Raw genomic sequence first — 27,964 nt, forward strand, 5'->3', positions numbered from 1 at the left:
CGCGATGATTTCAGATCACCGCAATGATTGCACATCTTTCTAAAAAACACAAGAGGGAGCTGCAGCGCCTGTATAAATGAGACCACATCTAATGGCGCTCCTTGACTGACAGTGTAACAAGATACATTGCAAAGCCATTTAATATAATGGTAAAACAGCATTTAAAGAAATGCTGCAAAACTTTGATAAGCAGTACGAAATCCCAAGTAAAAAATACATTTCCAAAACAGCAATTTCTAATTTAGGAAAAGTTTTTTTCAGTTTTTGAAGGATATATTCATTAAATAATTACTTTTAAACATGTGTTATGTGTATTAATATTTACTGCCAGGTAAACCTTGCAAAATATTGAATTTAAATAATCACAACAATGTGTGAAAATTATTTAATGAACAAAAAAAATCTATGAGAATTAAACGTCAAGGCCCTAAAACAGGCAATTAATCATCACAATTTATAAAAAAATTAACCGTCAGCCAAATTTCATAACCGTAACGGATCGGTATAGGCCGGTAATGGCATTACATGACTCGATCGGTACTCGCTAAATTTGCGGATATCGTAAACAGATCTTTTTGTTTACTTTTGTCTTCATATGGATCCTGAATGCGGCTGCAATACGAGACGATTTTTACATAGTGCAAGCATTTTTATAACTTGTTGCTCATGTGCAATGTGCAGATTTGCATTACTCTCTTTGCCTTTACAGAGATATGTGTATTTTCTACGAGGAAGCGCTCCGGTCAACAGCACGACGCGTCCTCACATCCCCATCAAACAGCGTATACAACACACATCTATCACAGACAATTGCATCCTCATGCCAAAAGTTTATTATTTGCATGCGTTTTAAAGTTTTGACCGTTTAAACTTTCTTTTTCCTGTCATCAGTGCATGTGAACAGAGCGATCTCTAGTAGTAACCAAATTCATCTCTCAATAAAATTAATCTCTGCTACTTAATGAAAAACTGTTGTACTTCTTACGAATCCGTGTATATTTAATTCATACAGTAAAGACTGTGAAGTGTTTTTTTTCCATTACTTTTAAGAGACATAAACCTTTTTAAAAATATATAAAATTTCTCTTTGTAGAAGAAATATTTGTTCTGCTTATTTATTTGATTCTCTATTAAAACAATAATATACCTAATTACTGCAGTAATATAACACAAGCAACATCTGTGGTATTACTTTATCTATAAAAAATGTTAACAGTCACAGTCATCAAAGAAATTGCATATCAGCTTTAAAAAAAATCGGTTTCGGAGTCTGTATCAGCCGATTACGAAGATAACAAAACGGTAATCAGTATCAGCAGTAACAATCCTGATCGGAGAATCCCTGCTCATTAGATATGCTGTTTTGATTCTCCTGTTAATGTGATGTCACACAAACAAAGCCCCACCCACGAACACTAACTGACTGGTTAATTTTACCCAGAAGCTTTTCTAATTGTGTTTGTCAGCAGTAATGGGGCCAAAGATATTATTGTCATCTATTTTTAACAGCAAGCTGTAACTCATTTGCATTTAAAGGTACTACTTTAACTACTCCCGCCCAAATACGGGCATTTTGGATATGCTATAATAAATTATCTGTGGGGTATTTTGAACTGAATCTTCAGAGCAACATTCTAGGCACACCAGAGACTTGTATTACATCTTGTAAAAGTGGGCATACTATTGGCCTTGGCCATTTAATAAAACAGATCGATATTTCTTATGCCATTCTTAAACCTGATTTCTTTCTTTTGTAGGGAATTATTTAGCATAATGTCCAACCTATACAACATCAAGCTATATAATATATATAAAGAAACATACATGTGGTCCATACAACTCTTAAGATTCTTTTAAGGTGACTGTTTAAGAAACAGCTCCTATTGTCTCATTAATTTCACAGAAGAGCTACAGTACTTTATCATTTTGCCTTACATCTCCATTTATAAATTTACAATGACAGGTTAAATAAAAGCTTCAATTCGTCAGTAAACCATTACTAGAATACATTTAAAGCAGAACTAGTATTATTTTATCATAGTAGTGGTGCATCCTTTTCCAAAACATGCAGGCAATAAAAATGCAGTGTTTGCTTGACAATACCGCAGAAGGCACTTCTAAAAGTGCATGACCTTAAACAGACTGAAACGTTACTAAATAAGGGTTTAACTTAAACTGTGGCCGACAAAGCTATTAAAAAATATTCTTCCCTTATCACAAGACGGTGTCCCAACACTCGCCAATCTCCTCACTTCCCCCTGCATTTATTTGTACAGATTAAGTCATAATCTAAAGGAGACTCTTGGGGCGATTTTCCCGTATGCACACGTATAATCTAATCCCATGTTAAAGGAACTGATCGAGTACTTATAGTTTTAAATTGTCTGGTATTTTAACTATTTTTAGGAACATATGGGAGCAGATTGACGCTCACGTATGCTTCAGCAACAAACACTTGAAACATCTGTGTGAAGACCGACCGGCTGTTACAGTTGGTTGCACAATGTCAAATTACGCAGACAACATTATAAATGTTTATAAACCTCTGTGAAATAACAGGTTCAGGCAAGCATGTGTCCGGGTGGATGATCTAATAGGTACGCTGTATTGTTCTGCTTTGTGCTTTTGGTTGAAAAGAAAAATTATGGGCATTAACGATCCACTTGGTTTTTGCTGGGTTTTTACAGACTTAAACAGACCTATTTGGATACAGCATTGCTGAATCATCAATAAATTTGCATTAACAATGACATTCAAAGTTTGAAGTGACGCTGTAACATCACTCAATAAAAACGAGGCACCAGTTTGTGAATATTTGCTTCCACAAAACCAGTCATAAGGGTCTTTGTTTTAATTGAGATTTATGAATGAAAAGCTTTTGATTAGGGATGCACCGATATGGAACTTTTGGCCGATGCCGATACCCGATAACTCTTTATATTTGGGGGCCGATAACCGATATCTATAGGCCGATAAATATTCATATTATTTTCACAATGAAAAACTCGCAGACCGCGGACATCTTGTCTTTGCGCTAGACTAGCATACTCTTCTTAAGCCCGCAACACGTGTCATCTTCGTGCTATGTCACAGAAAGCACCAATCAAAACTCCACATGGCCAGCAATGAGCAAGTGAAGTGGTTCGACAAACCAAAATAATCCATCATTTATCGGCTTTCATTTATCGGCTTAATTTTGCTATCAGACCGATAACCGATAATATTAAAAATAAGCAGTTATCGGCCGATAACGATATGTCGGTCGATATATCGTGCATCCCTACTTTTGATGTATGGTTTGTTAGGATAGGACAAAATTTGGCTGAGACTGTTCTGGAATCTGAGGGTGCAAAAATATTAAAATATTGAGAAATTTGCCTTTAAAGTTGTTAAAAATAAGTCCTTTGCAACACGTTACTAATGATAAATACATTTTTGATATATTCTCGGTAGAAAATTTACAAAATATCTTCATGAAACATGATCTTTACTTAATATCTTAATAATTTTTGCCATAAAAGATAATGTGTTGACCCATACAATGTATTGCTGGATATTTCTATAAATATACCCGACTTGTTTTGTGGTCCAGGGTCACATTTACACATTGATATTTTACTATGTTCTTACCTCAACTTAAATAAATGAATACATCCGTCTTTTCTCAATGCGTGCACTTTCAATCTTTGTACAGCGCTTAATGTGTTAGCATTTAACCTAGCCCCATTCATTCCTATGGCTCCAAACAAAAGTTTTATTTTCTGCCACCATACTCGTGTTGCTACTCATGTAACGGTCTTTAAGTAGGGAGAACATGGAGGTGTTTGGTGGCTTCTAAATTCATCCCTGTTTGGATCCATAGGAATGAATGGGGCTAGGCTAAATGCTAACACATTCACGAGGCGCTGTACAAAGATGAAGTGCACGCATTGAAAAAGATAGGTATGTATTAATTCATCTAAGTTGAGGTAAGAACATAGTAAAATATTGAAAAAAGGTGGTGTTTTCCTTTAAATGGAGTTCATGTTTTAAAGCTAAATATAAAGTCACAATTACGGTCAGCCTTTGGTGTGAGACGAGAACGCACGTCCATCCAAATCAGATCAAAATTATAAACGGGTATGCAGGCAGACATGGGTAATTTGTTTTGTCAGTATTTTCATTAACATCGCTAAACCTGTCGGCTGTGGTAAATCATACCGTGACTCAAACGGTATAACAAGAATTTAATTTGTCTGCGCCTGGCAAGAAAGACACAAACACCATAGCAAGGTTTCACCCTCCTTACAAGAACAAATTCCTGTTCCCATTTTGATTTACCCATGAGATAGTTGTTTATCTAGTGCCGAACACTCAAATACATCCATTCATCATTATGGACAAACACGCAAGAGGATCATGTTCTCCAGACGCTAATGTGAACGGCTGGCGTTTGGGTGCAAGCAAAATATTTACCCACTGCCAACTGTGTGAAAAAAGTCTCCTTGTTGGCTCCACATTACTTATAGATGATTAAAAATAACACATCAATGGTCTCCCGCAGGCCTGACGTGTTTGTATAAGAGGGTAGTGATCTTAAATATTCTTGTTGATGCCAGGGGCTGTGGACATTTTGTCCAGAGCGTTTCTCATTTGGAGCACACCTCAAGTTCAATACTGCGTCTTAAGCCTACTAGAGCCTGGAGCTCATAGTGCACATTTACAAAACAGCACGATCACGCTCAGGTCTTTCCACAAACCAAATAGCTAAAATGGGATGTTGTGCTATGGACTATTTTTTACTCAAACCTTATATTAAGTGTAACGGAGCGCAACATTGACCATGGTCACCATGGACCATTTTAGTCGGGTTTTCTTTCTCTACGTTGACTAGTTTTTCCATAATTCTTGCTACTGAGTTTTTTTTTAGGTGGTTGTTAGGGCGTACTTAGTGGTTGCATAATAGTCACTTACATCATTAGTATAACAACCAATGCAGAAACACCAGATATTGATGTCTACACAAATAGATCTGATTTCATCAACTGCACGACAGTGTGAACCAGGTTTTCTCAGGTCCAAAGAAATGTACCCAAATACATTTTTACTCAAACCTGACATGTTTTTTTAAGATGTCCTGACCAGAGACAAAATTAGACCCGAGTCCGTCCCGAACAAGTGCATCCCTGCACGCACCAGTCAGACAGAAAGAAACCCTGTTGGGCTTGCATCCAATTTGGCCCGCTGCTCCATTAATTTTCCTTTGTTATCCGACGACAGCACCAAGGTAACCGGGTCAGTCACAATGAAAATTAATCTTCCGCCAGCCACACGATGTCGCAAGCACTCTTGGCAAACAGATGTATAGTTTGAGTCGTCTCGGGTCCGTTCGGCAAAAACAAATTCATTTTAAATTAAACGAGACCCGATGCCGCTATTATTATACCCGGCCCGTTTCTGAGGCACATGTGAAACTTTTAAACCTGAACCCACTCAGACCTCGAGTTTTCGGATCTAAGTGGACCTGTGAAGACCTCTACCAGGCATGCTACACACAGGCTGAAAAATGAAGGCAAAACATTTTGATCGCCCCCTGGTGGCTAGGTGCAGTACAATGGGCGTTTCACGCGGTACGCGGCCAAATCGCAGCGTGGCTACAGATTTTCTCGCGTAGTGGAAGCATTTTTTGCAGCATTTAATGCAAATATGTTTATCTTTAACGGTGCCTGCCGTAAAGCGCCGTGTCCATGGAAGAAGCATGATTTTGGTTGCACGAGCAAGGTGAGCGGACCGACTCCCCTTCACTCCTGTAACCACCACCAGCAGCCAATTTTTCGATATTTTGGCTTTATTATTTTTACAATGGAAGTCTATGGAGACGCATCTCCATCTTTTTTGCAGTCAAGTGGTGTAAACAATCAATCTTAAAAATTTCAACTATAAAACAACAAATAGGATTTATCTGCACTGTGAACGTATCCATTTTGTACGAAAAAGCAGTGAGAATTTCACTGTTTGCAGCCGCACTATTTTTTTTGAAGTTGGACAGATGAAAGACAGGAAGTGTGGCAGATTTTCAGTCTGCACAACACACAGAAAGGAAGTACAGCAGTTCATTGATGGAAAAAAGAGAACAGACACCTTTAAGATTTCATTTAACCAGCTACAGAATATAGGTCATAATTTGCATCGGGTTTAAAAGGAAGCCATCTATGTCTATGCCAGTACCCCTAAAACAACTTCCTATGCTAGTGTAACCCCACACCCTTCCCCAGCTGCTTGACTCAATGACTCGCTGTGTAAATCTGCTCTGTCCTATGTGCAGCCCACCTGGATCACATGGCCTCTTTGTTAAACTAAAGTTTAACCTGTCTGGCGTTAGCAAGCTTAAATAAAGAGCTAGAAAAACACAGAGACGTTTGTCAACTGTTCATAAGCTATCAATGAAGGAGGCGCAGTTAAGCTACCGTTTTAAAACATCACGCTCTTCTAGTTACGTCACTGCATTAACAGGTAATAAATAATTATGCAATGAATAACACTTCTGGTTTTTACAAAAACCTGTGAACTGGTCTGTTGTTTAAAAAAATGACATTGATCTACAGTGAGTTGACTCATTTTTAAATAGAGGCGTAACCAAACAGATGTCTTGTGTGGATCCACACAGACTGATGTCACTGTACCACAGCAATAGCATTAACTGAGCAAACCGGTCGGGACAACGACCCCATTACATAAAGCCACACATAAAAATGTCAATTCTCTCATCTTTGCTCTTTATTGCTCTCATCCGTGATTTTCATTATCTTGCATGTTCCCGTAGCTACATTGGTAGAGCATTGCTTTATCAGCGCAAAGGCCATGAGTTCAATCCCCAGGAATGCACATACTGATAAAACAATACATCATAGATGAAATGCACTGCAAGTCGCTCTGGATAAAAGCTTCCAGCAATACATAAATCTTACTGTGGCTTATTTTACACCCTAATAAACAGAGTATCATTTGACCTGCAGGCTCACACTAAGCTGATGGTTTTAATTGAAGAGCTCAAATGTAAAACCCTCTAATAGGGTGTACACAGCAAACTTGAATTCAACGATTTGCGCAAGTAGATTACATACAAAGTCGAAGAGACGGCAAGTCGCAGCGGAGAGACGGCAAGTCGCAGCGGAGAGACGGCAAGTCGCAGCGGAGAGACGGCAAGTCGCAGCGGAGAGACGGCAAGTCGCAGCGGAGAGACGCCAAGTCGCAGCGGAGAGACGCCAAGTCGCAGCGGAGAGACGCCAAGTAGGCTTGCCGCGATAGTCGGTGAAACGGTGATTACCGGTGCTTCAGCCTCTCACCTGTTAGATCACTTGCCCACCGCGACACCGTCTTTCACCGTCGTTTTGATATTTTCGGGTAATTAAATCATTTAGTTTCGTTAGACAGAGCAAACACAACACACTAACAACTGAATGTGTCTGCTGCCTGAATTTAGTGGAGCTGAACGCGCGTCACGTCACAGAGCAGCAGGTGTCAGGTTTCATTTATTTCCATCAGTGTGCGAGGCGAGCTGATCGCCCAGACGATGGCAGAAGCTGCGTGCTTACTCGTTTTTGTTATAATATACATATATGATGTTTAATATAAGCGAGATCGTTTTGTTGTTGTGTTTTTCATCAAGAAAAATAATAAACCCATCATTCAAGCAGCGTTTTTATGGAGAAGTAGCTGGTTGCTCTGCTTGGGACTGGTGGGTTCTGTGAGAATTACCTGCACACATTGACTCAAGCACTTAATTAAACCAGCCGTTGCACTCGCATTGCACGCAAAGTCATACGTGATTTAATGCAGCGTACTCAAGCACTGCAAAAACAGTTGCGTAATTCAAAAGTGAAAGTAAAATGTGCACGTCTGCATGCACATTTATACGCCCCTCCCACCCGGTGATACCGGGATCACCGGGATTGTGACGCGCCGATTAACCGGTGGCAAAATTCTGTCACCGCGGCGACTTGGCGTTAGGGTTGCCGCGGTGACAGAATTTTGACAGAGACGCCAAGTCGCCGCGAAGAGACGCCAAGTCGCCGCGAAGAGACGCCAAGTCGCCGCGAAGAGACGCCAAGTCGCCGCGAAGAGACGCCAAGTCGCCGCGAAGAGACGCCAAGTCGCCGCGAAGAGACGCCAAGTCGCCGCGAAGAGACGCCAAGTCGCCGCGAAGAGACGCCAAGTCGCCGCGAAGAGACGCCAAGTCGCGCGGGCCCATGCAAATAATGCAAATTGGGTGCCACGATTGCAGCGAAAACACGCGCTTTTCACATCAAACACGTCTCGCGAAACTTCCGAATGGCCTGAGGCCAGGATTAAATGGATTTGAAGTGAAAGTATTTGATGAACGTATAGCCAAGCGCATTCAATCAATATCATTATCTCATTTTTGACAAAGGTAGCACTTAGCGGCTTTTGCATCTGAGCTATTGCACTTTCAAGCATTATTTTTTTAATTATATACACATACACATATTGGTGCTTATTTTTTACATGAAACATGCAAGCTAGGTATGTGGGCCTGATCTACTACTGTTATGATCCACTCCAAATATATTTGCTCTGTTTGTATATTACATAATTGTTAGTTAGCCATCTGTAACCATCTTTGCGGTTTGTTGAATAAACACGTTTGCATGTCGTTGCTAACATCCATATCACAGGGTTATGGGACATACTGGCACATAAGTGTGCATCTGTTGATCTTAAAGCAAGCAAAAGCCGGTTATGTGCGTCTGTGTATAAGAGCGTGAAAGAGAGAGGGGCATATAACTCCAGCAGTCACCTTCAGTAAGGCACAACTCAGAGCCTCAAGGGCCAAGAGCGTTTACCTGATAGATTAGATATTTAGTCCGCACCACCTTTCACACTGCCACGCAACAACCCTGAATCCACAGCAGGATATTATGACTACAGGGTCCCACCATTAACATGATGGTTATTGGAGGACAAACACAAAACTAAAAGCATGCCAAGAAAAAGAAAGTAAATGTAAACCCTAGTCAGGGTTATTTTAAGCTATAAAAGCCTAATATTATGTGTTGTATTTTTAGCTGCTTCTATTTGGGGTGACACTGCACACTGTCAGTCCAAGCATGAATATTAAAATACACAGGAAGACGATTGAAGACAGATGCATGAGCACTGCAGAGATGCTATTTGTGTTACCTTGAGCTGGTGGAAATGTTGACCATTATGATTGTGTGTTCAGCTGGGTCAAAGCCCAGCTGACCTTTGGCACACATGGCCAGAACGGACCCTGACCTTAAATAGAGTCTGTTATGCCCGAAGCCATTTCACACAGTCCCGTAAAAACCCATGGAGTTCACAAGCAGCTTTGAAGACTGAATATACACAATATAATGGTATCTGTTGGAGCACAAAGAAACTATGCGGTGAGAGAGTGTTTGTGTCAACAGGATGGTGTCTGATCCTGAACATATCCAAGTGAACTACAATCACGCCAATTTCGCTACAAATCATGCAACAGATTTTGGCTAGTTGAGCCCCTGTGACTACAAACACAAGCATTTGGCAATCTCTAAACTATATCATATTAAAAAAGTGCTTATTCTGATTAATTTTTTCCAATGTTAATTAATTTATTTTTTAACTTTCACATCTACACTGCTTAAATGTATGAACCCCGTTGTAACCTTGAGGACAGGAAATTACATCATAGAGCCTGACATGGTTTACATTGTCTGCAGTTTCAGATGTGCATGTCTGCTGCAATACTGTTACCGAAAACAATAGACCTGAAAAATCTTCGCATTTAATCTGAAGCTAGCAGATGAATTCTTACCATTCAAATTAAATTGGTGGAAATTACGATAATCTGTGTATTTTTCCTAAAAAAGCAATTTTCCCATTCAAAGCAAGCGCACAAAACGGACCACACACCACACACATTTTTAGATTCTTAACTAAAGAATGGGATAAATCCATTTAGCATATCGAGTCACATACAGCACAGTCGAAAAGGCGGAGCACGTTTGGCCAGGGTGAAAAGTTAAGTATCCCGATCTACTGTAGGCACAAAATCCAAATCTGTTTTGATTTACACGAGCGGCTAACCTCCGACATCGGGTTTCCTATTCCAAGCGGAATGCTGTAATCTGAAGCAGTGCGTTAGGATAAAAACTTTTCCCAGAGGCCTGCGCACAGACGAGAATACAGAAAAAGGGACACGAAAGAAAGGCTTCAACACACTTTACATATCAATGCCAGTCAGAAACACCAGTTCAAAGGCAATGAAATCTAAATAGAAATGCTCTCCCGTTTGAAAATAGCAACCTGTGCAATGCCACAAACTCTGCCTAAATGTGAAAAGTCCCTACGTCACTTGTTTGCATAAGGTGAACAATTCATTGACAAGACCAGAAATCTCATAAAATTGGTTGAATCAAAAATGTTAACCAAGAATTGAAAGCAAAAGTGCATGCATTGTAAACTATGATGTACATTTTGTTAAATGAATACCATTACGACTTTACAATAAGGTTGTATTTGTAATATTGGTAAATGCATTAGCTAACAATGAACAATATAGTTTTTCAGCATTTAATAATCTTTGCTGATGCTAGTTAATAACAGAACAATTATTTGTTAGTTCATTATGCATTAACTAATGTAAACAGATGCAACTTCATTGTAAAATGTTACCATTTAGGACAACGACAAATGAATGAAGCCATCAGTAGGAGAATCAAAAGGCAACAGTGGTAATAAATGGTCCTTTTAAAAGGTCTTGATCACTTATGGCCAGGTCCTGTAAACACAAACCAGCCAAATGGCATCTCTAGACAGAATCTCAATCACATGTTGTGGCCAAGTCGAACCGGCTCTCATTTCCATAGACAAACAGCAACGGAGTGCTACAATGAGATTTTATTGAGAATGTCGGCCTCTCGAGTCTTCTGTTGAGTGTAATGCCAACATCATGTTTATAAACTGCTTAAAAAGTTTAAGTTACCCTACTAGATTTAAATTTTCCAGCAAAATTCCTAAACACTAACTATAACATACATTTTCCAATAATTATTGTTGCTTTTTCACTGTACATAGCATTTATTCTAGGGCCATAAGATTTACCACCAAGATATTTCACATGACGAAAAAAGCGCAAATATCGTAAATGTTCATATTGCAATATAACCAAGATGAAAACAGTGCAACTATCACAAATGTTTATAGCGCAATAAAACCGAATTACTTCATATACTTCAAATTCATATTTGCCATGTAACGGAAAAATATATATTTATACGCTGAAATCACCACAATAGCGCAAATCGTAAAATAACCAAGAGACTTCACACGACGAAAACTAGGGGTGCACCGATATATCGGCCGATTATGCTTGCTATGCTTCTCAATGAATTGCAGTGAAATGCGGCTACATCCAAAAGCCAGAGGGCGCTCTCGTGCAGAAACTCAATATGCGCTGCAGATGAAGAACCAAACACACGCAGCTATGATACACAGCTCCAGGAAATGGCTGAGGGATATATTATATTGCTGTTCTTCAAACTTTTTCAGATATTTTCATGATAACAAAGAATATGTATAATAATTATGTGTGACGAGTGTTGCTTTTTCAAATTCATGTTCTAAACGACTCAAACTAACAGTGATTTCAGATCGATAAGGACTTACTGATCAAAAGCTGTAGTACATGAAATAGCTGTGAATAATATTGACTGTGCGATTCAGAATAGTAACCGTATTATTAGTGTATATCTGCATTTATCAGTGCAACCCTAACGAAAACAGTGCAAATACCGCAAAGGTTCACACCGCAATATAACCGAACGAGTTTATTGCAATATCGCAAATTTTTTAACTCATATATAATGTTTTAACTTATATAATTCATAATGTTGTGTATAGTTAAAGTTTTAAATTGACGCAGATAGCAAAGAGACTGATGCTTCATATATATATATATTTGCATACTGAGATGATTCAGTCCTGTGTTCACTTAATAGGTGGCATGTTCACTGAATAACATGGACATTGCTGACATCTACATGTTACAATAAAAGATCAAAAAAGCCTAATCTTGGTTTTCTGGCAGGTTTCTAAGGGTTTACAAAGGGGTGGGTCCATCATCACCCAACACATCATGACTCAAGCATGCATATCATCACCTGAAACGTCTTGCAGGGGTATGATAAAACGCCTGCGCCTCAGCTGATTACGCGCCTTGCACCATTTCAATACTTAAAAAACAAGATTTGCATGACATAACGCACTGTTATTACACTTTGTGACCTACAGTATATTGGACTATCTAATGCAAAGATATTTATAATCTGATCGTTGCATCTTTTGGACCGTTGCTATAACGCCCCATCTATTCTCAAAAGAGGGGGGGGCACATGCACATTGCAGGCCCACTTCATCAGACAAAGAGAGGAACTTGAAGTGCATCTGTTTTTCAACCCGAGGTTGGCCATGCGTGCAGGAAACTGCGGTGTTATTGTGGGATTACAGAAGGCCTCAAATCTCCCACTGTCAGGGGGCAGACGCATCCACGGCCCCACTATTTACACTCCCTGTCTGGTTAACTCCCAGCAACAATGCTTTACAATCAACAACAATACTGTATAAGACCCTCCTAATAAACATTATATACTGTACATGCCAATGTTTTCTAGTAAAGGTGCATGAATGAATGCATTGATTCGATATAGTTGTGCAATAACCCTATAATCTATAAACTATAAATATAAAAAATTGCAATGGGGCAAGTAAAAATCTGGAGTCTGATAGTGAATAACACAGCAGAGAGCTGTGAGGTTATGCGACTCCAGCATGGTCATATCAAAGCCGGCCGGATGTCGGCTCACACAAAGAGGCTCGATCCTGCCGAATAAAGCTTAGGATTGGTCTTGCACACTATTGCCTCAGCACCCTGGGAATCTGATGAACTCCAAAAAAAAAAAAAAACTATAAAACTATGAGGTGTTTGCAATTTCCCTGTTTCCCGTTTAGGTATTAGCAAAAACCCTGGATAACTTCGGCACTGCTTCGTCGATTACCGTAGTCAAACAATGGACGCCGTTACACTAGGAATCCCTGCTGTTCCGTAACATCCGAGTTTCAAGTCCCTCCCCCTTCCCTACATACATGAAGTGTTTTGACAAACCTTGTGGCTGACAACAGCTGGTATTATGATGAAGGCCGTGCCAACAAAAAGCAGCGTTCCTCATGGTGAGGTGTGAAGTAGCCTGTGATGGTGGCTTGCTTCACGGCATTGCTATTCAACCAGTAACAGCCTTCCAGGGAGATTCATACAGCCAGGTTTGGATTCATTAACAAATGCTGTTTACAAACAGTGATCCCTGGGAATCTAAGTGAAGATAACCCTCAATCTCTCTATTTTTTAATACAGAATTGCTTATCCGGTTTACTTGTATTAAAGCTAGGCAGCAAAACGATTGAAAAGACAGACAAAGCATTCCTAAAGGAGACTTGCTTTAAGTTCATAATCCCTTACTGTTTCTTAGCAGTCAAGTTAAACCAATAAAACAGAGTGGGAATACTTGATGGTATGAATGTTTGCATATACAAAAGATATGAAAGAGCTGACAGCAATCCCAATGGCCAGTACAGCATAGAAGGTTTTTTAATGTGTTTCATTTCTCAAAAAAGTCATCAACATTTCTAAAAGACAGCAAGCACTCTTTGTTCTATAGCACTTGTTAGGACAATATTTACACAGGTAAAGCTCTAACCCTTCCCAAGCCATCGAATCACCTCAATATAGAAAAAAAAGGTGCAAGTACAATTATATTTATCTATTCGCCACACGGTTTAATTTAAAGCAACTGTGCATTTAATCTTTATATTTTATATCAGTATTTGTGCCCTGGGATCGAACTCATTACCATTGTGTTGCAAAAGCAATGCTCTACCAACTGAGAATGCTTAACATAGCCTACGAGTGCCTTGTTGATAGTTGAAGCTCAGTTTAATTTTATGCAAATTATTAGTGGCAAATTCTGCATCCACCAATGGGAGTGCAGACAGTGATCCTCCATCTAAGCTTGTATACAATCTAGTAAAGTCGTATACAACGGCTGAATGGGAAAAGTTCGCAGTAAACTCACTTCACGTTTAAAAACTTAACTTTAAAGCTATGCCAATTTTTAACAAAGCAACTTTAAAGGTATGTTCACATTTACTTAAAGGTATGTTTAGGTCCAGACCAAAAATGAAAAAAATAAATACTATAAAGCTAGAAGAATAGTTAATTTTTAACGCATATGCCATGGGCCGTCGTAAAGTGCGTGTGAAGCAGATTTCGACATCAGAATACTATGTGCGCACTGGCAAATTTTTATACCCACGCGTCTTGCATGCGCGTACAGAAAAATGTAGTATGTAGCTCAGGAGATGCATTACATTTTGTTGTAATGCGTATGCATAAAACGTCTGCGTACACTTAGAGTCAAATAAACTACGTTTTGCAAGGCTGTGCGTTCGACTCTGCAGGTACGTTCACATTCACATGAATAAACAAACTATACTCCGGACTTAAGGTTAAAACCTGAACCAAACTATGCTGTGTGCCAAGCTTAACGTGTTCATTTTATGCGTGTAGATATGAGGTCATCTTTACCAGCAGAAAACTCGCAAAGAGCTTATAAATGTTTAAAAGAGTCAAAACAGCACCCAGGAATTCCGACGTTAAAGGGACTGTAAGTAGGATTTTAAGTTTCAAAATCAATGTTTTTCTTCATGAATATGTCCTCGTTGGTGTCAAATGACCTCTGTCGGTGATCTGACTTTTCTTTGTAAGCTTAGAATTTCTCCTCTTTACTTACACTAAACAAGTAAGTCCAAGGAGGCATCCATATCGTTCCACCGTATTGATAAACTATAATAGCAGAGAGGGACAAAAAGCACTAGCCTACCAACGCGTTTCAACAACGCGTTTTCATTCAGAACACGTGAACCAGCTGCAACGGACAAGGAGATCAGTGATTACATAACGGCTACCGTAGTTGCAACACGCATTTGGAAAGGCGAGGCGCTAGAGAGCACTGTTCATTTGAATACAAAATACAATGTCACCACTAGATGGGGTAAATCCTACTTATTGCCCCTTTAAATGTACAAAGGAAGATATAATAAACGGTTTTCCCATGCTAACAAATTGTGTGATTTTTTGGGGGGGGTCGCATCTTATCACTTCTTCTTGATCATTTAGATGGTCTTTGGTCTGTGTTGTGCTCACGTATTAGTCAAATCGCACCAGAATGAGTTTGGAAGTGGACCGAGACCCACCTTCAGTGGTTTCGGTCCGTGCCACACTTACTCGAACCAAATCGAATTGAGCCAGAGTTCATTTTAATCCTTTTCAATCTGCCAATTGTGAACACACCCTAATTTCAAAATGGTCAAAATGAAAATTGTGAAACACAGGGCAAACAAGATTAGTTAAACTTTTGGGAGCTCAGTGAAATTGTTCACCTTACTGATTGCTGAAGATTTCACGAAGATAAATCATTACACTCGCAAGGTAAATTGACCTTGTTAACTATTGATGGGCATCAAAGCCAATGAAATCAGTATAAAATTAGCACTTCTGTTCCATTCGGTCAAGCTAATTAGATCAAAACACGGCTTGGCAAAGTAAGAGAACAGAAACACAAGATAAGATCCAGCAGGAGCTCAGTCTACCCTGATTAAATCAGGAGGCATTTGGGTTTCGGATAAATTAATTCATAAGACCCACATCCCGCAACGAACAGACGAAATGTGAAGTGCAACAGATGTTACACAACATATTGACATTATGCTATTGCATGCTGCTGCATGCTAACAGACCCGTTTCAACACGTATGAGAGCTATCTGGTGATGTCAAAGACGGGTCATCATCTTTTTCTCTCAAGTTTAGGAAGTGCTTAAGGGAGCTCGGCACTACGAGGTCATTCTGACATTCATTTGTGAACTCCCAATCGAGCATGCTCCAGATAAGCAACCCTCTGGTGCCTGTAGCAAATTACGGAGCGTGAATCGCAGTGTCCGATCATCACAACACTGCCTAACTGGTCCTACTACCTTTCATGTCCTTTATAAGGTGGTATGAATTTCAGGTTTTGGTTACACATAGAAGTCAAAGGGGTGAATACAGCAGTGACTCACGAAGTTAAAACCAAACCAATGCGCATGAATCACAATGATGGTTAAAACATTCAGCATGCCCGGCAAACACTTGCCCAAGGCAACAGGAGAAACTCTGGAAACCTGTTCCCAGTTGTCATGTGCCTGTCGGTCTCCGCTAAGGGAGATAGGGTATTCAAGTTGAGCTTTCTCATGGCTGTTCCGGTTCATTTTGGGGGAGGGTGGGCTCCTTTGCATGCGTTTTGCAATTATAACGGAAAATAAGTGAACTTGTTCCTGTCGCAGACACCCTTCGCAAATCTTTGCATGATTAAAATTACTTAAAGGTAAACTGTCAATTCTGCGCCACTTGCGTGCGTCACTGAATTAAAAATAAGTAAAACTAAAATAAGTTTTCTTAAACGCACTTCTTATCTACTACAGGCGGTCCTGCCCAAAACTTATGTCATTAGTTTGATGATCAAGACACAAACAGAGCAATGTTTTGAAACCACCCCTTGTTTACACTTATTAGAGAAATCCACATGCATATTTCCTACTTCGATAAAAATAAAAAAACATTATAAATCCCCAAACACTGATTATGTACGATAAAACTTTTTAAAATATTTTAATGTTGGTATCTGGACAATTACTGTGGTCATGTTTTTCCAGTGAAAGGTTTGTGGGCATCAAGTTGTCCAAAATATAACAGGAAGCCATAATGACATCATTACTGTATTTATCTTTGTGTACATGTCTGGGCATTACTCCACCTTACTTCCTTTAATCACTATGAAAGGAACCTTTTAGGCCAAACTCGTTGCACCTGCTTGAAAAATTATCAGCTGTTTTAGTAAAACAAACTTTTCACCTTTAACCTACACCCCTCCACCCCAAGTCCCGATCTTCAACTAGGAAAACTGTCATTCAACAGTTTAGTCCCGCCCACCTGCAGTTTCCGGGTAGTAACAGACCGGCCAATCAAAAGGCTAGTTCCTACTGCTGAAGACAAAAACATAACGAGACATCCCCTGAGCCTTTCATTATTTTACAACATAGTTTCACAAGTTTAACAAAAAATTTTAAAGGGACATAATCATGCAAAAAATTATATAATAGTCATGAAATATAAATATAGTGAGAAAGTTGCGTATATCGAAAATACGAAACTTTACAAATCATAATAGGAAACAAATCTATGCTATCTTTTGTTAAACACAACCACTGCACTTCATGAATGATCAACCAAACGTGAAAAACTCGAGTTCACAGTTTAAAGAAGAAAAAACATGAGTTAGACACAAATAGCCCAACAAAAACACTGACAGCACAGCCAAACCACACAAGGAATAAAGGCATGGTTACACACATAATAGTCATGCTGATTTTGTGACGAAAAACAACTCGACAAAAACTTTTGTTGTGTGTCAATCGTGACATGTAAACTAAAGGGATTGTGGACTGTGGTGACACCGAGTCAAACATCCACACCCCGGCAACTGTATCAACAACTTAACTTCCCCGTCCTCGTGTCAAAAGCTTTAAAATCATAAGAGAGAAAATAAATTTCCTGTCAAGGCGTTTAACCCCCAAACGAGAACATTCGCCCTTAACAAAAGCCAGAAAAACAAGATGGATACTCGATGCAGACAGAAAAACATGAACACAGACGTCAATATATTACATTTAATGATTGTGAAATGACACTAAATGTTAAGTTTATATCATTTCTGAGCTGTTATTATTTCAAGTGCTTTGCTGGATTGGAGCGTCGTCTTTACTGTGTCTGTTTTAAATCAACAATCTGTACACGCAGATCATAATTATTTAGTTTGTATCAATCTGTCCGTGAAAAACGACACACACGGACATACGTGTGTCTATTTCGATCAATACTCGGGAACAAAAACAATGAAAAAAATAAATAAATAACTGGCTGTTATGTGCTAACTCGCTAGCAGGCCAAATGCTTTAACAGTAGCACTCGAATCGAAAACATGTCAGATTTTCTCAGATGTTATGTAAATACAGACATTTGAATGCCATCTGAAGAAATGTCCATTTAAATCCAGCGGATGTCAAGTGTTAATGTGTCTCTGACAGAGCAAAAGCGACGAGAAAAACACTCAGGACACAGAGCAATATATCAGCTATAAATAATCCTTCAACATTTCTGCCTTTGAACACGGACAACGTACAAATCCGATCGAGAAACGTCTGATTTTAGCTAGAGTTGTGTTATTTGATCAATGAAAGCCTGCGATTCTTGGCTTTGTTGCTGGCCGCACTGACAACCATCAAAACACTTTTGTTGTCAAAGCTGATCACCATCCAATAAACGATTTTAATGGCTTTGACAACTGTTTTTCACAACACGCGAACACGCAGGACGGTTTAAAGACAGTACGAAATACGTTTTCATACGATTGTCATCAACACCGGAGTTGTTTGTGAGCTACGGCTTACAGTATTGGTGTTGTTTATATTTTAAAGGATACAGTTTCACCACGTCTGTGTCCATTCGTCTTTTGCCCGGACTTGGAGACGACATCTTTATATTCTCCTTTTTCAGATGACCAAAGCTCAAATCTTCTGCGTCTGATTCTCGAACCTTCGGCCTCTATCGAAACTGTATATTTTTGAACATTGGCGTACGGCGAGCTGTTGGTTCTTGAGTTATTTTTCGCCCTCCACTTTCTGTCCGCAACGTATTGTACTGGTAGTTCTTTGCCTGCACACAGCGCTCCCTCACAGCTATCTATCCCTCCGCGTGTGACGTCATGAAAACGCGCCGAAAGGTGTCCCCCTCCTCCTATGCGGTCTTTTGAGTTACGTCATATGCAGCGGACTGCTCACATCTGTAGTCTTTTTAAATGTTAAAGTGCAGCCCTTTTAGTGATTAAAGCACTTACCTGTGTGTCATGAAAGTTGTTGTTGTGCGTAAAATTTCGGTTGTGTTTCAGTGGTCCTATAGCCTACATTTTTTCTATGCACATTTGAAAAGTTATCATGTTTCTTATCTAATTCATTTGACCATTTGTAGCTATCTACTGTTTTTTTATTAAATGTAATAAAAATGCATTTACGCGTGCTTACGTTACATCAAAGATTTAAAAACAAACCAAAACAAAACATAGCAAGATGACTGAAGAACAACATTGTGAAAACCACCAAAGAAAGTATGTTTATTACATTTTGTAATAGAGATGAACTCAGATTTACATGCATTATACAGGTGGCTGAAAACCAAACAATTTACATCACTTTTCAAATTATGACATATCTATATTATCAACCATTTGCATTTAAGAGTGTGAAAAACATCTTAAAAACAAAAGAGAGAAAAATAAAATGTTGTTCAGAGCCCATTCACATTTATGAAAGTCATTATTCTAAACATATATTAAAAAAAACACACATACACAAAAATCTGCAATCTGTAGATTTTCTTTAGCTAAACAAAAATCTGAAAAATGTCCAGCAATGATACAACTAGCACGTCTTCCAGTGTAGATCTAGGAGTTAACTAAAGCTTTCCTAAATTTAAGACAGGTCTGATCCTATAAAACATGCCCAGAAAAAAGGCGAGGACTATTTGGCCATCCATATGATATAAAGAGTGTCAGTCCCTGTTCTTTTGATGACCGCAGATTTAAAGTATACTGATGTCACCACATGGCCAGGCCCAAAGTCAAAACAGTGTGATAAGGTTACAACTTCTCAGAAGAACTCTTTTAGTCTTTTATACTCCAAAGAAAGTTCTGTCAACATAGGTCGCTTGATCCGTGTTGATTTTCAGTCTCTTTCACAACCAAACCAAATTCTGTAAACAAGGCTCGAGCAGATCGAGAAACATACTACCGTCATCGTGATCAAGGAAAGTACCACTAGAACAACATGACTAGAGCCTCCCAGTTCTGTTTCCAAACCAAAACCTACTGGGGTGGGTAGGATACTTGCCATTGTCGGAATATGGAGAACACTTTTTTCGATTTGTCATGTGGGCCCTGGGAAGGAACAAAGAGTTTAGCACCAAAATCTAAAAATAGTTGTCTGACGAAAATTTGCTTGGATAGAGATGCATAATTTGTAGTCTAGACTTCTTACCTACGTGGACAGTCTAAAATATTAAAAGACAAAGTGTTCATAATGGTGTATTTGAGTCACCTGAGATGGACTGGTTCCTATTGGGCTGATGCTCCTTTTCATGGATAAGAAGAGATTCAGTGCAGCTTTCCACCCAGGTTGAGGGAGTTCTGCCTCGGATCCTACCAAAGAGCAGCCATCTAGATTCCCCTGCTCTTGTTCAACACACACCCAAGGACACCAATCTCTGTGTTGGGCTATTGGGTCAAAAACATTCCTGTGCAAGGGCCCTTCCTGCAATAAAACAACAATAAAATCTCTTATCTTAAATTCCTGCACAAAAAAGTGACATTTTACATCCATATTGGCGGCAGTGGCTCAGTGGTTCATGTAGGTTGTCTACAAATCGAAAGGTTGGTGGTTCAATCCCCAGTTCCACCTGACCAAGTGTCGAGGTGTCCTTGAGCAAGACACCTAACCCCAGCTGCTCCCGATGAGCTGGATGGCGCCTTGCATGGCTGACACTGCCGTCGGTGTATGAATGAGTGAATGGGTGAATGTAAGGCAAAAATTGTAAAGCACTTTGAATGGCCATAAGTCTGTTAAAAAGCGCTATATAAATGCAGTCCATTTACCATATTTCACTTTATTCTAGTGAAACAAAAATTCAAAACGAAATAAAGGGTTTGATTAAAGCCCAACTTATTCTTCATGGGCGAGTGTAGGCTGTAGCCTAAGCATAGACATGTACACTATACTTGTAGCTTGACATGCACCTCTCCAAAAATATAAGAACCTGTACATTTTACATGGACAGCAAGCGCTGTGATTGGTTTGGTAGAACCTGTTCCTCAGGTAAAAAAAAAAAAGTGATGTATAGCATCGCATTTCATCATATGGTTTTACGCTTGCAAATAGATGGACCAAGTTGAGGAGCTATATTTATTAACAAAAGTTGCTGTCTATTTGACGCCATCACTGCTATTGCTTCTCCAACAATGTAGACAACAAGCTGCTGCTGCTTCATCAGCTTTGGTCTTGATACACCAGTACTGACACGGACAATGTTGCAGAAGTATAAAAATCAGTCTTTAATTTTAGCCATTATGACTTGATGATACTGTATCTCTATAAGGGATCAAAGGGTAAGGCTTATATGATGACATATGTCAAAAAGGAGGTATCTTCAGAATCAGATAAAGTTATGCTGGGTACACGCCAAAATATTTTTTACAGGGCAGTATCCCAGACAGGGATTAGACTAGTCCTAGACTAAAATAAATGTAAGAGCTGTCCAAACTGAAAACAACTTGCACTGACATATCTTAAAACAGTGGTTCTCAAACTGGGGGTCGGGGCCCCCAGGGGGGCCGCAAGATGGTGCCAGGGGGGCCCCAGTTTTATGACATTTTATAAAATAAATTAATTTATCATGAATTCTGTGCAATTAAACCTAAAAAAAACAAGACTAATAACCAACAGCACTACTTTGTATCATTCAATATGTTTTGTTTAATCAAAAGTTGAGTTTTAAAACAGTTTCTTGTCATAAATTTTCTTTGGGGGGGGCCGCAAAGGAATGCGCCATACAAAAGGGGGGCCGCACGCTGAAAAAGTTTGAGAACCAGTCTTAAAAAACATTTTTAGTAATACATGTTTGTTAAAACTAGTTATATTTCCTAATTAAACTAAGGCCTAGTCCTGGTTTAAGCTAATCCCTGTTTGGGAAACCACCCCTATATCTTATAAGATTTTCAAAATGTGATAGACCACAAACATGAGGATAAAAAAATCCTAGATTTTACCGTTTTGCACCTATAGTGTGTGGTGTGCCATGATGTGTCAAAGACAGCACACCACACACTAACAGATTTTCAACCAGAGTCTCGAATGTGAACACAGAAAATCTCACAAAATCTCACGAGACTTCAGAATAAGCATGGCGGACGATATGCCAGAAGAAATTTCAATGATGGTGTTTGGAATCATTTTCATAGAAAATTCAAAAGGAAAAAGAAAAGGGTTTGGGTGAAGTCATGGAGACAGCGGGAACATGGTCTGTACAAGTTCACTTCGCATCAACTTTACTTTGACTGCTTCCGTCTTTCATCATCTCGCTTTCTGATTGGATATTGTTTCGTTTCACGTGATTATCTCAAGAGCGTGCATGCATTTGTCCTCGGGATTCCCCCACAGATCAGGATTTCTGATCGTAAATATTATGTAACATAGCTAGGATTGTTGGAAGGGGGGAATTCGGCCCAAAATCAACCCGATTACCTTTTGGTATCTTTTACGCAGCATTATATTGTAATAAATTGTTTAAAAAGACAGTAATTTACCACTTTGGAACAATGTGCACTGATTAATAATCATTAATAATAATTAATCATGTAAACATTTGTTTTTCAGTTGTTGACTACAGGAAACCTGATGGTCTCAGACCACCAGATTTTTGTAGACAGTCTGATATAGCCTACTGTTATCAGCATCATCCCGTCTCTAATCTTGAAAAAGCCTTTAATCTTGATGTAATCATGGTTTATTCCAAGGGCAATTCACACAAATTTTCTTAGTACTACTTATGAAGTAATTAACACATTTTGTCCTTACTGGGCCACTAGAAGAGGAGAGGCGAGGACGTTTCGATTTCCGCTGTGGGCTAGAAGGCACTGCAGCTGTAGGATTCTCTCCTTGACCCCTGCCTCGGGTCATGGGCCTTTTGCCCCTGGGTAGAGGGCTGGGTAGCTCATCTTGAGGGACAGGCGACTCCCTGGTTCTGGTGCGGGCAAACAGGGGGGATGAGGTGTTCTCTGCCTTTATTCAAAAGCATGGTCCAAAATCAATATAAACATAAATGGCGTACAGTAACTCATTTAAATGCAACCTAAATGCTGGATGTACAACTTTATAAAATGTAATTATCAATCATAATTAGCCACATTAAATAAAATTAACCAAAACTAACCTGTTCAGACCGCAGAGAGTCCTGACTTCGCAGCTTCATGCGACATGGCGTGGGAGATTGCGACGGTGATGTGGGTGTCCCCTTCTCACCAGCAGCACTATGAGTTGAAGTCAGCGAAGTAGTAGATGCAGGGGACTGCGGAGGGTTTTCACCCTCTCCAAAAACGCTATCCATCTGAAAGAAGTTCCATAGCCCTACCTTTCTCATGCAATATGAACAGGTAAGGATGGGCAGATTCATAGCTTGAAGTGAGGGGCTAAAAAAAAAGAGAACAGCATAGAGATAAAGATATTTGATGCTTGCCACACCGGATCGCTCAATGTTCTGCAAAGTGGTGCTAACAAAACCAATACACTACAAACTACCATAGTCAAAGGTCATCGGTTAGATGTTTACCTGGCTGTCCAACCACAAAGGGCTACAATGCATGCTGCCACTTGTACAGAGAGCGCATCTGATGCAACTTTAGATGGAGAACCTCCTTGCTTCACCTGCTCATCTTCAATCAGCTGCAGAAGGACACTTATAACATCTTCAGTCAAGGTCTGATTAAGAGAAACATTCAGATTGAGCCACCAAACTAAAACTCCAAAACAAAATCGATAAGCTTATACTGGGTTTCCATCCAAATGTGAAACAACTCTTTTCACAATTTCGCAAAAAAGAAAAACAAAGAAATGCAAATTAGGTGCATTTCCATTCCATCAAGTTGCTTAGAAAATAGAGACAGGACTGCATTTAGTTACGATACTAGCAGTGTAGCTTGTAATTGCCAAACTAATTAAGCCGAAAGTATACTAGAGCCGCCAAAATTTGAGACCGCGCGGACAGTGCGCGTACAGTCCGCTTACAACAGCGCATGTGCGTGAAAATATTTAGACAGGACACTCCACTACAAACAATTATACAAAGGAATTAGACAGCATTTGCACACACACTATCGTTTTTTTCTTTAACTTTTACTTCTTTCAAGAACAGAAAGCTGTGGAGCATGTTTTTTATCATAATGTTTGATTCCTGTTCTTTGTTGTCTTGTGGTTTGTTCTAAACTGTGTTTGCAATGGTGGATCAGTTACTTTTCTTCACCTATCCTTATGTTTTAATGTACTGTAAATGTCACCAAATCAGTGCTGCCCTGACAGCCTGTTAGACTAATAATTTGAATAAGAAATCATTTGTATTGCGTATAGTGTCGAACGCGGCCATCCGCGTGTAGCCGCGGGGAGTATAGTTGGAAAGCTGCGCGGACGCAGAAAAAAGGTATACACCGGCCTTAAATGCAGTGCACAGTAGAAATGTAAACTTTTTGATGCAGGCACTAGCAGCGAGAGCATTACCACAACGTCAGGGAAAAAAGCTAGACGGTCAGTCTGTAAGCATAAAAACTTTTATGCTAATTAAGGGATTTTTAGTCGAAATCTGGTATTTTCATCACTTTATCAAAATGCACATAAAATCATGGTGATGGAAACACGATGATATTGGATAATTAAAATAGTGTCCAACAAAGTTCATTATCGATTAGTTTGGTCTGTGACATCACTTGCCCCGCAGACAGCAGACGAGTCCAGGCCGCGAATCCGGCCCAAAGTCGTCTGTTCCATTGCAACAGCATGAGCTGCGCAGAAGCATGGGAGTTACATGATGATGCGAGACGGCGAGATTATTGACAGGGGGCGATGACGAAGGTAAAAATGGCAACGTTTAGTCTCCTTACCACAACGTCGAGCTCCATATATGGTAAAGTCAATGTCTGCAAAAAAGCTAGACACCGGTTTAATGTTCGCTAAGTAAGAATTTATTCGGCAAAGGCGTTTCCATCTCCCATTATTCGCATTTACTCTTTTTCACATAAGTCAAAAACCATCTCAAGGAAGCGTAAAAACTTGTTTGTGAATTAAGGAAATCTGGTATTTTCATCACTCGTTTCTTATGCAAAGCTTCAAAATGCACATAAAATTAAAGATGCACCGATATGGAAATTTTGGTTGATACCGATAACTCTTTATATTTGGGGGCCGATAACCGATATATATATATATATAGGCCGATAAATATTCATATTATTTTCACAATGAAAAACTCACAGACCGCGGACATCTTGTCTTTGCACTAGACTAGCATACTCTTCTTAAGCCCGCAACACGTGTCATCTTCGTGCTATGTCACAAAAAGCACCAATCAAAACTCCACATGGCCACCAATGAGCAAGTGAAGTGGTTCAACAAACCAAAATAATCCATAATTTATCGGTTTTCATTTATCGGCCTAATTTTGCTATCAGACCGATAACCGATAATATTAAAAATAAGCAGTTATCGGCCGATAACGATATGTCGGCCGATATATCGTGCATCCCTACATAAAATCATGGTAATTGAAACACAATGATATTGGATTAATATAGTGTTCAACTAAGTTTATTATCGATTAGTTTGGTCTGTGACCAAGTCCGAGCTGGATCCGCATTCAGCAGCTCCAGTACGGATCCGGCCCAGAGTCGTCTGCCCCATCGCAACAGCACGAGCTGCGCAGAGGAATGGGAGTTACATGATACGAAATAATTGACGGGACAATGGCAGAGGTAAAAAGGGCAACGTTTGTTAAAAAGTTACATTTCTTTGTCTAATACAAGTTTTAAGACTTTTGTCTATGTTTGGAGCAAAGCGTCTGACTTTAAACCCAGCAGCATGCGCTGTTGCATTAGAGAGGTGGGCAAGCAACATCACAGACCACACTAATCGAGTTTTAATGAACCCTAGCTTCATTATCGAAAATATCTGATTATTGTCAAATATTTGATTAGTTGTTACAGAAGTAGACAAGTATATAAAATGAATGATTCTTGAACATTGGGGAACGAGGACAAACATCATACCATAGCTTTGAGCTGCTCTGGCTTCATAGCAGGCAGCTGCTGTTCCAGAGGACAAGCACTCTTGAAACGCTCTATGAAGGCACTAAGAAGAACTGTAGGTTCATTAATAGGAACCATCCAGAAACGATCTACAAAAAACAAAAGACTATGTCAGATTAAGGACATTGAAGGCAGTCAGTAAAGTGCTGGTGAACCTCACACAATACCTGGACATGGAAAATCCGGCCAAGAACAGAATTTCTCATGTTGCGTTTGAAGTTGCTCTAACAACTCCGAAATCCTTCCCTCGTCTGAAAACAATACAAAGAGACAGCTGGGAATAGTAGCAGATCCAAACCAAACACGCTGCGTAAGACTAAGAATAGTGTAAAACGCACATTTCTGGAAGTCCAGTGTTGGCTGGATGGTTGCACAGAGGAAAGCCTGGCAACTGGAACACTTCAACATGTCGCAGTCTACATTGATCCAGCCGTATCGTGCACATCTGAGCGGCGAGAGGATGCGAGGCTTTCCAGCCCATTTCAGACAGTGCTCTTATTAAGGATTTAAATATGTAAATGTATAAGAATCGATACCAAAACATGTTGACTATGCATTAACAAACCAGCAATCTATTTATGGGAGAGTTTTCATTCATTCTGTATTTACATTTTCGCTGTTGGCAGATGCTTTAATTCAAAGTGCACTACAAGGTACACATTTTATCAATATGCGTGTTCAATGGGGTTCGAACCCATGACCATTTGTACTGCTTATCCTGCAATCCAGGGCCTGGTTTTACACACAAGGCTTAGCTAAAACCAGGACTAGGCTTTAGTTAAATTAAGATTCGTTTGAGCATCTTTTATAAACATGCCTTAAAAAAGACGTTAATGGTCTGTATCTTGAGACAAATCAATGGCATATATGATCTGTCAGTGCAAGTTAGCTGCAAAGCTCAAACATGTGTTTTTGTCTAATGTTAGGCCTTGTCTGTCAAACCGGAGGCAGATGTTTTTCGATTAATCTTCACCAGGCACTCAAATTAAAATGAGAAAAATCCAGCTTTGGGTTTTTTTGAAGCAAGGGCCTCTGAAAGGATATTGAGTATGACTCTACTCTGAAGAAAAATGCTTCTTTGTTCGCTGCCTCACAAGGAGCTTTGCCAAGGCCATTTGGAGACAATGTGTTTGGATCCTGCTGTGAACTGAAATATGGAGAGGAATGGAAATATTAATCAGGACTGACAATGTTCTGAGCAAAAAGGTTAATCCAATTTTAGGACAAGTGTTCTCCTATTTGGTGTGCATAGCCAAGTGAGAAACATGTCACACAATTATATAGAAGGGAAATCATCAAGACCTGCATGCAGATGTGGTTAATGTGAGATTTGTGCAAATCAATTATGTTTTAATAAATATTTTACCTAACCTGACAACTAATTATAATCTGAACATATAAGCAGTTTCAAATAATGCACGAACATTTGCAGATCGCTTAGTAGATTCTAGTCAACTCCGCAAGCTTGGATTGTTCACCGCCCCTACCTTGCTTTTTACCCATGTTGACTTCTTTACAACTTCCGATTTACTATGGAAAAGCTCTTACCACTGTAACACGCTGTCTTCCGAGGCGACTCCTTCGTTGAGAAGTTCTCGTACTTTTAAAGGTGAAACGAGAGGGGATTTGTTTTGTTTTTCACCATTTTCTGGCCGATTTGCACGGCTGCCGAGCGCCGCCATGTTCGGTGTGTGTCGTTAAAACCTCCCGCTGGAAGATATGAATGATCAACATTTTTACACAGTTCCGCCCCTCCCTTACAAAAACTGCCACATTACAAATTCTTGAAAGTTGTTTTATTTTTAATTTTTTTTAAATATATATTGTAATTTGTTAAATTTAATAGTGTGTTAGTGGTGAA

General features: G+C 39.5%; 2 protein-coding genes across 2 annotated transcripts in view; both read right to left on the bottom strand.

Moving 5' to 3' along the window:
* Positions 1 to 18,908, bottom strand: part of ube2h (ubiquitin-conjugating enzyme E2H (UBC8 homolog, yeast)) — a 31,938-nt gene extending 13,030 nt beyond the window's left edge. Inside the window, exon 1 of the mRNA XM_055189717.2 lies at positions 18,631 to 18,908. Within this exon, the coding sequence (XP_055045692.2) occupies positions 18,631 to 18,683 (53 nt within the window). The 5' untranslated portion in view covers positions 18,684 to 18,908. The remainder of the gene's footprint in view (positions 1 to 18,630) is intronic.
* A 378-nt stretch (positions 18,909 to 19,286) lies between these two features.
* Positions 19,287 to 27,815, bottom strand: zc3hc1 (zinc finger, C3HC-type containing 1). Its single transcript, XM_055189716.2, has 10 exons — positions 27,652 to 27,815; positions 27,148 to 27,250; positions 26,442 to 26,592; positions 26,271 to 26,354; positions 26,065 to 26,192; positions 23,583 to 23,731; positions 23,187 to 23,442; positions 22,832 to 23,035; positions 20,300 to 20,512; positions 19,287 to 20,139 (listed from the first exon to the last, which is right to left on the bottom strand). Exons 1-10 carry the CDS (start codon positions 27,783 to 27,785, stop codon positions 20,068 to 20,070), a joined length of 1,494 nt encoding a protein of 497 aa, XP_055045691.2. The 5' UTR covers positions 27,786 to 27,815; the 3' UTR covers positions 19,287 to 20,067.
* Positions 27,816 to 27,964: the final 149 nt, after the last annotated feature.

Source organism: Misgurnus anguillicaudatus, chromosome 1, assembly GCF_027580225.2.
Source record: "Misgurnus anguillicaudatus chromosome 1, ASM2758022v2, whole genome shotgun sequence".
Classification (NCBI taxonomy): Eukaryota; Metazoa; Chordata; class Actinopteri; order Cypriniformes; family Cobitidae; genus Misgurnus; species Misgurnus anguillicaudatus.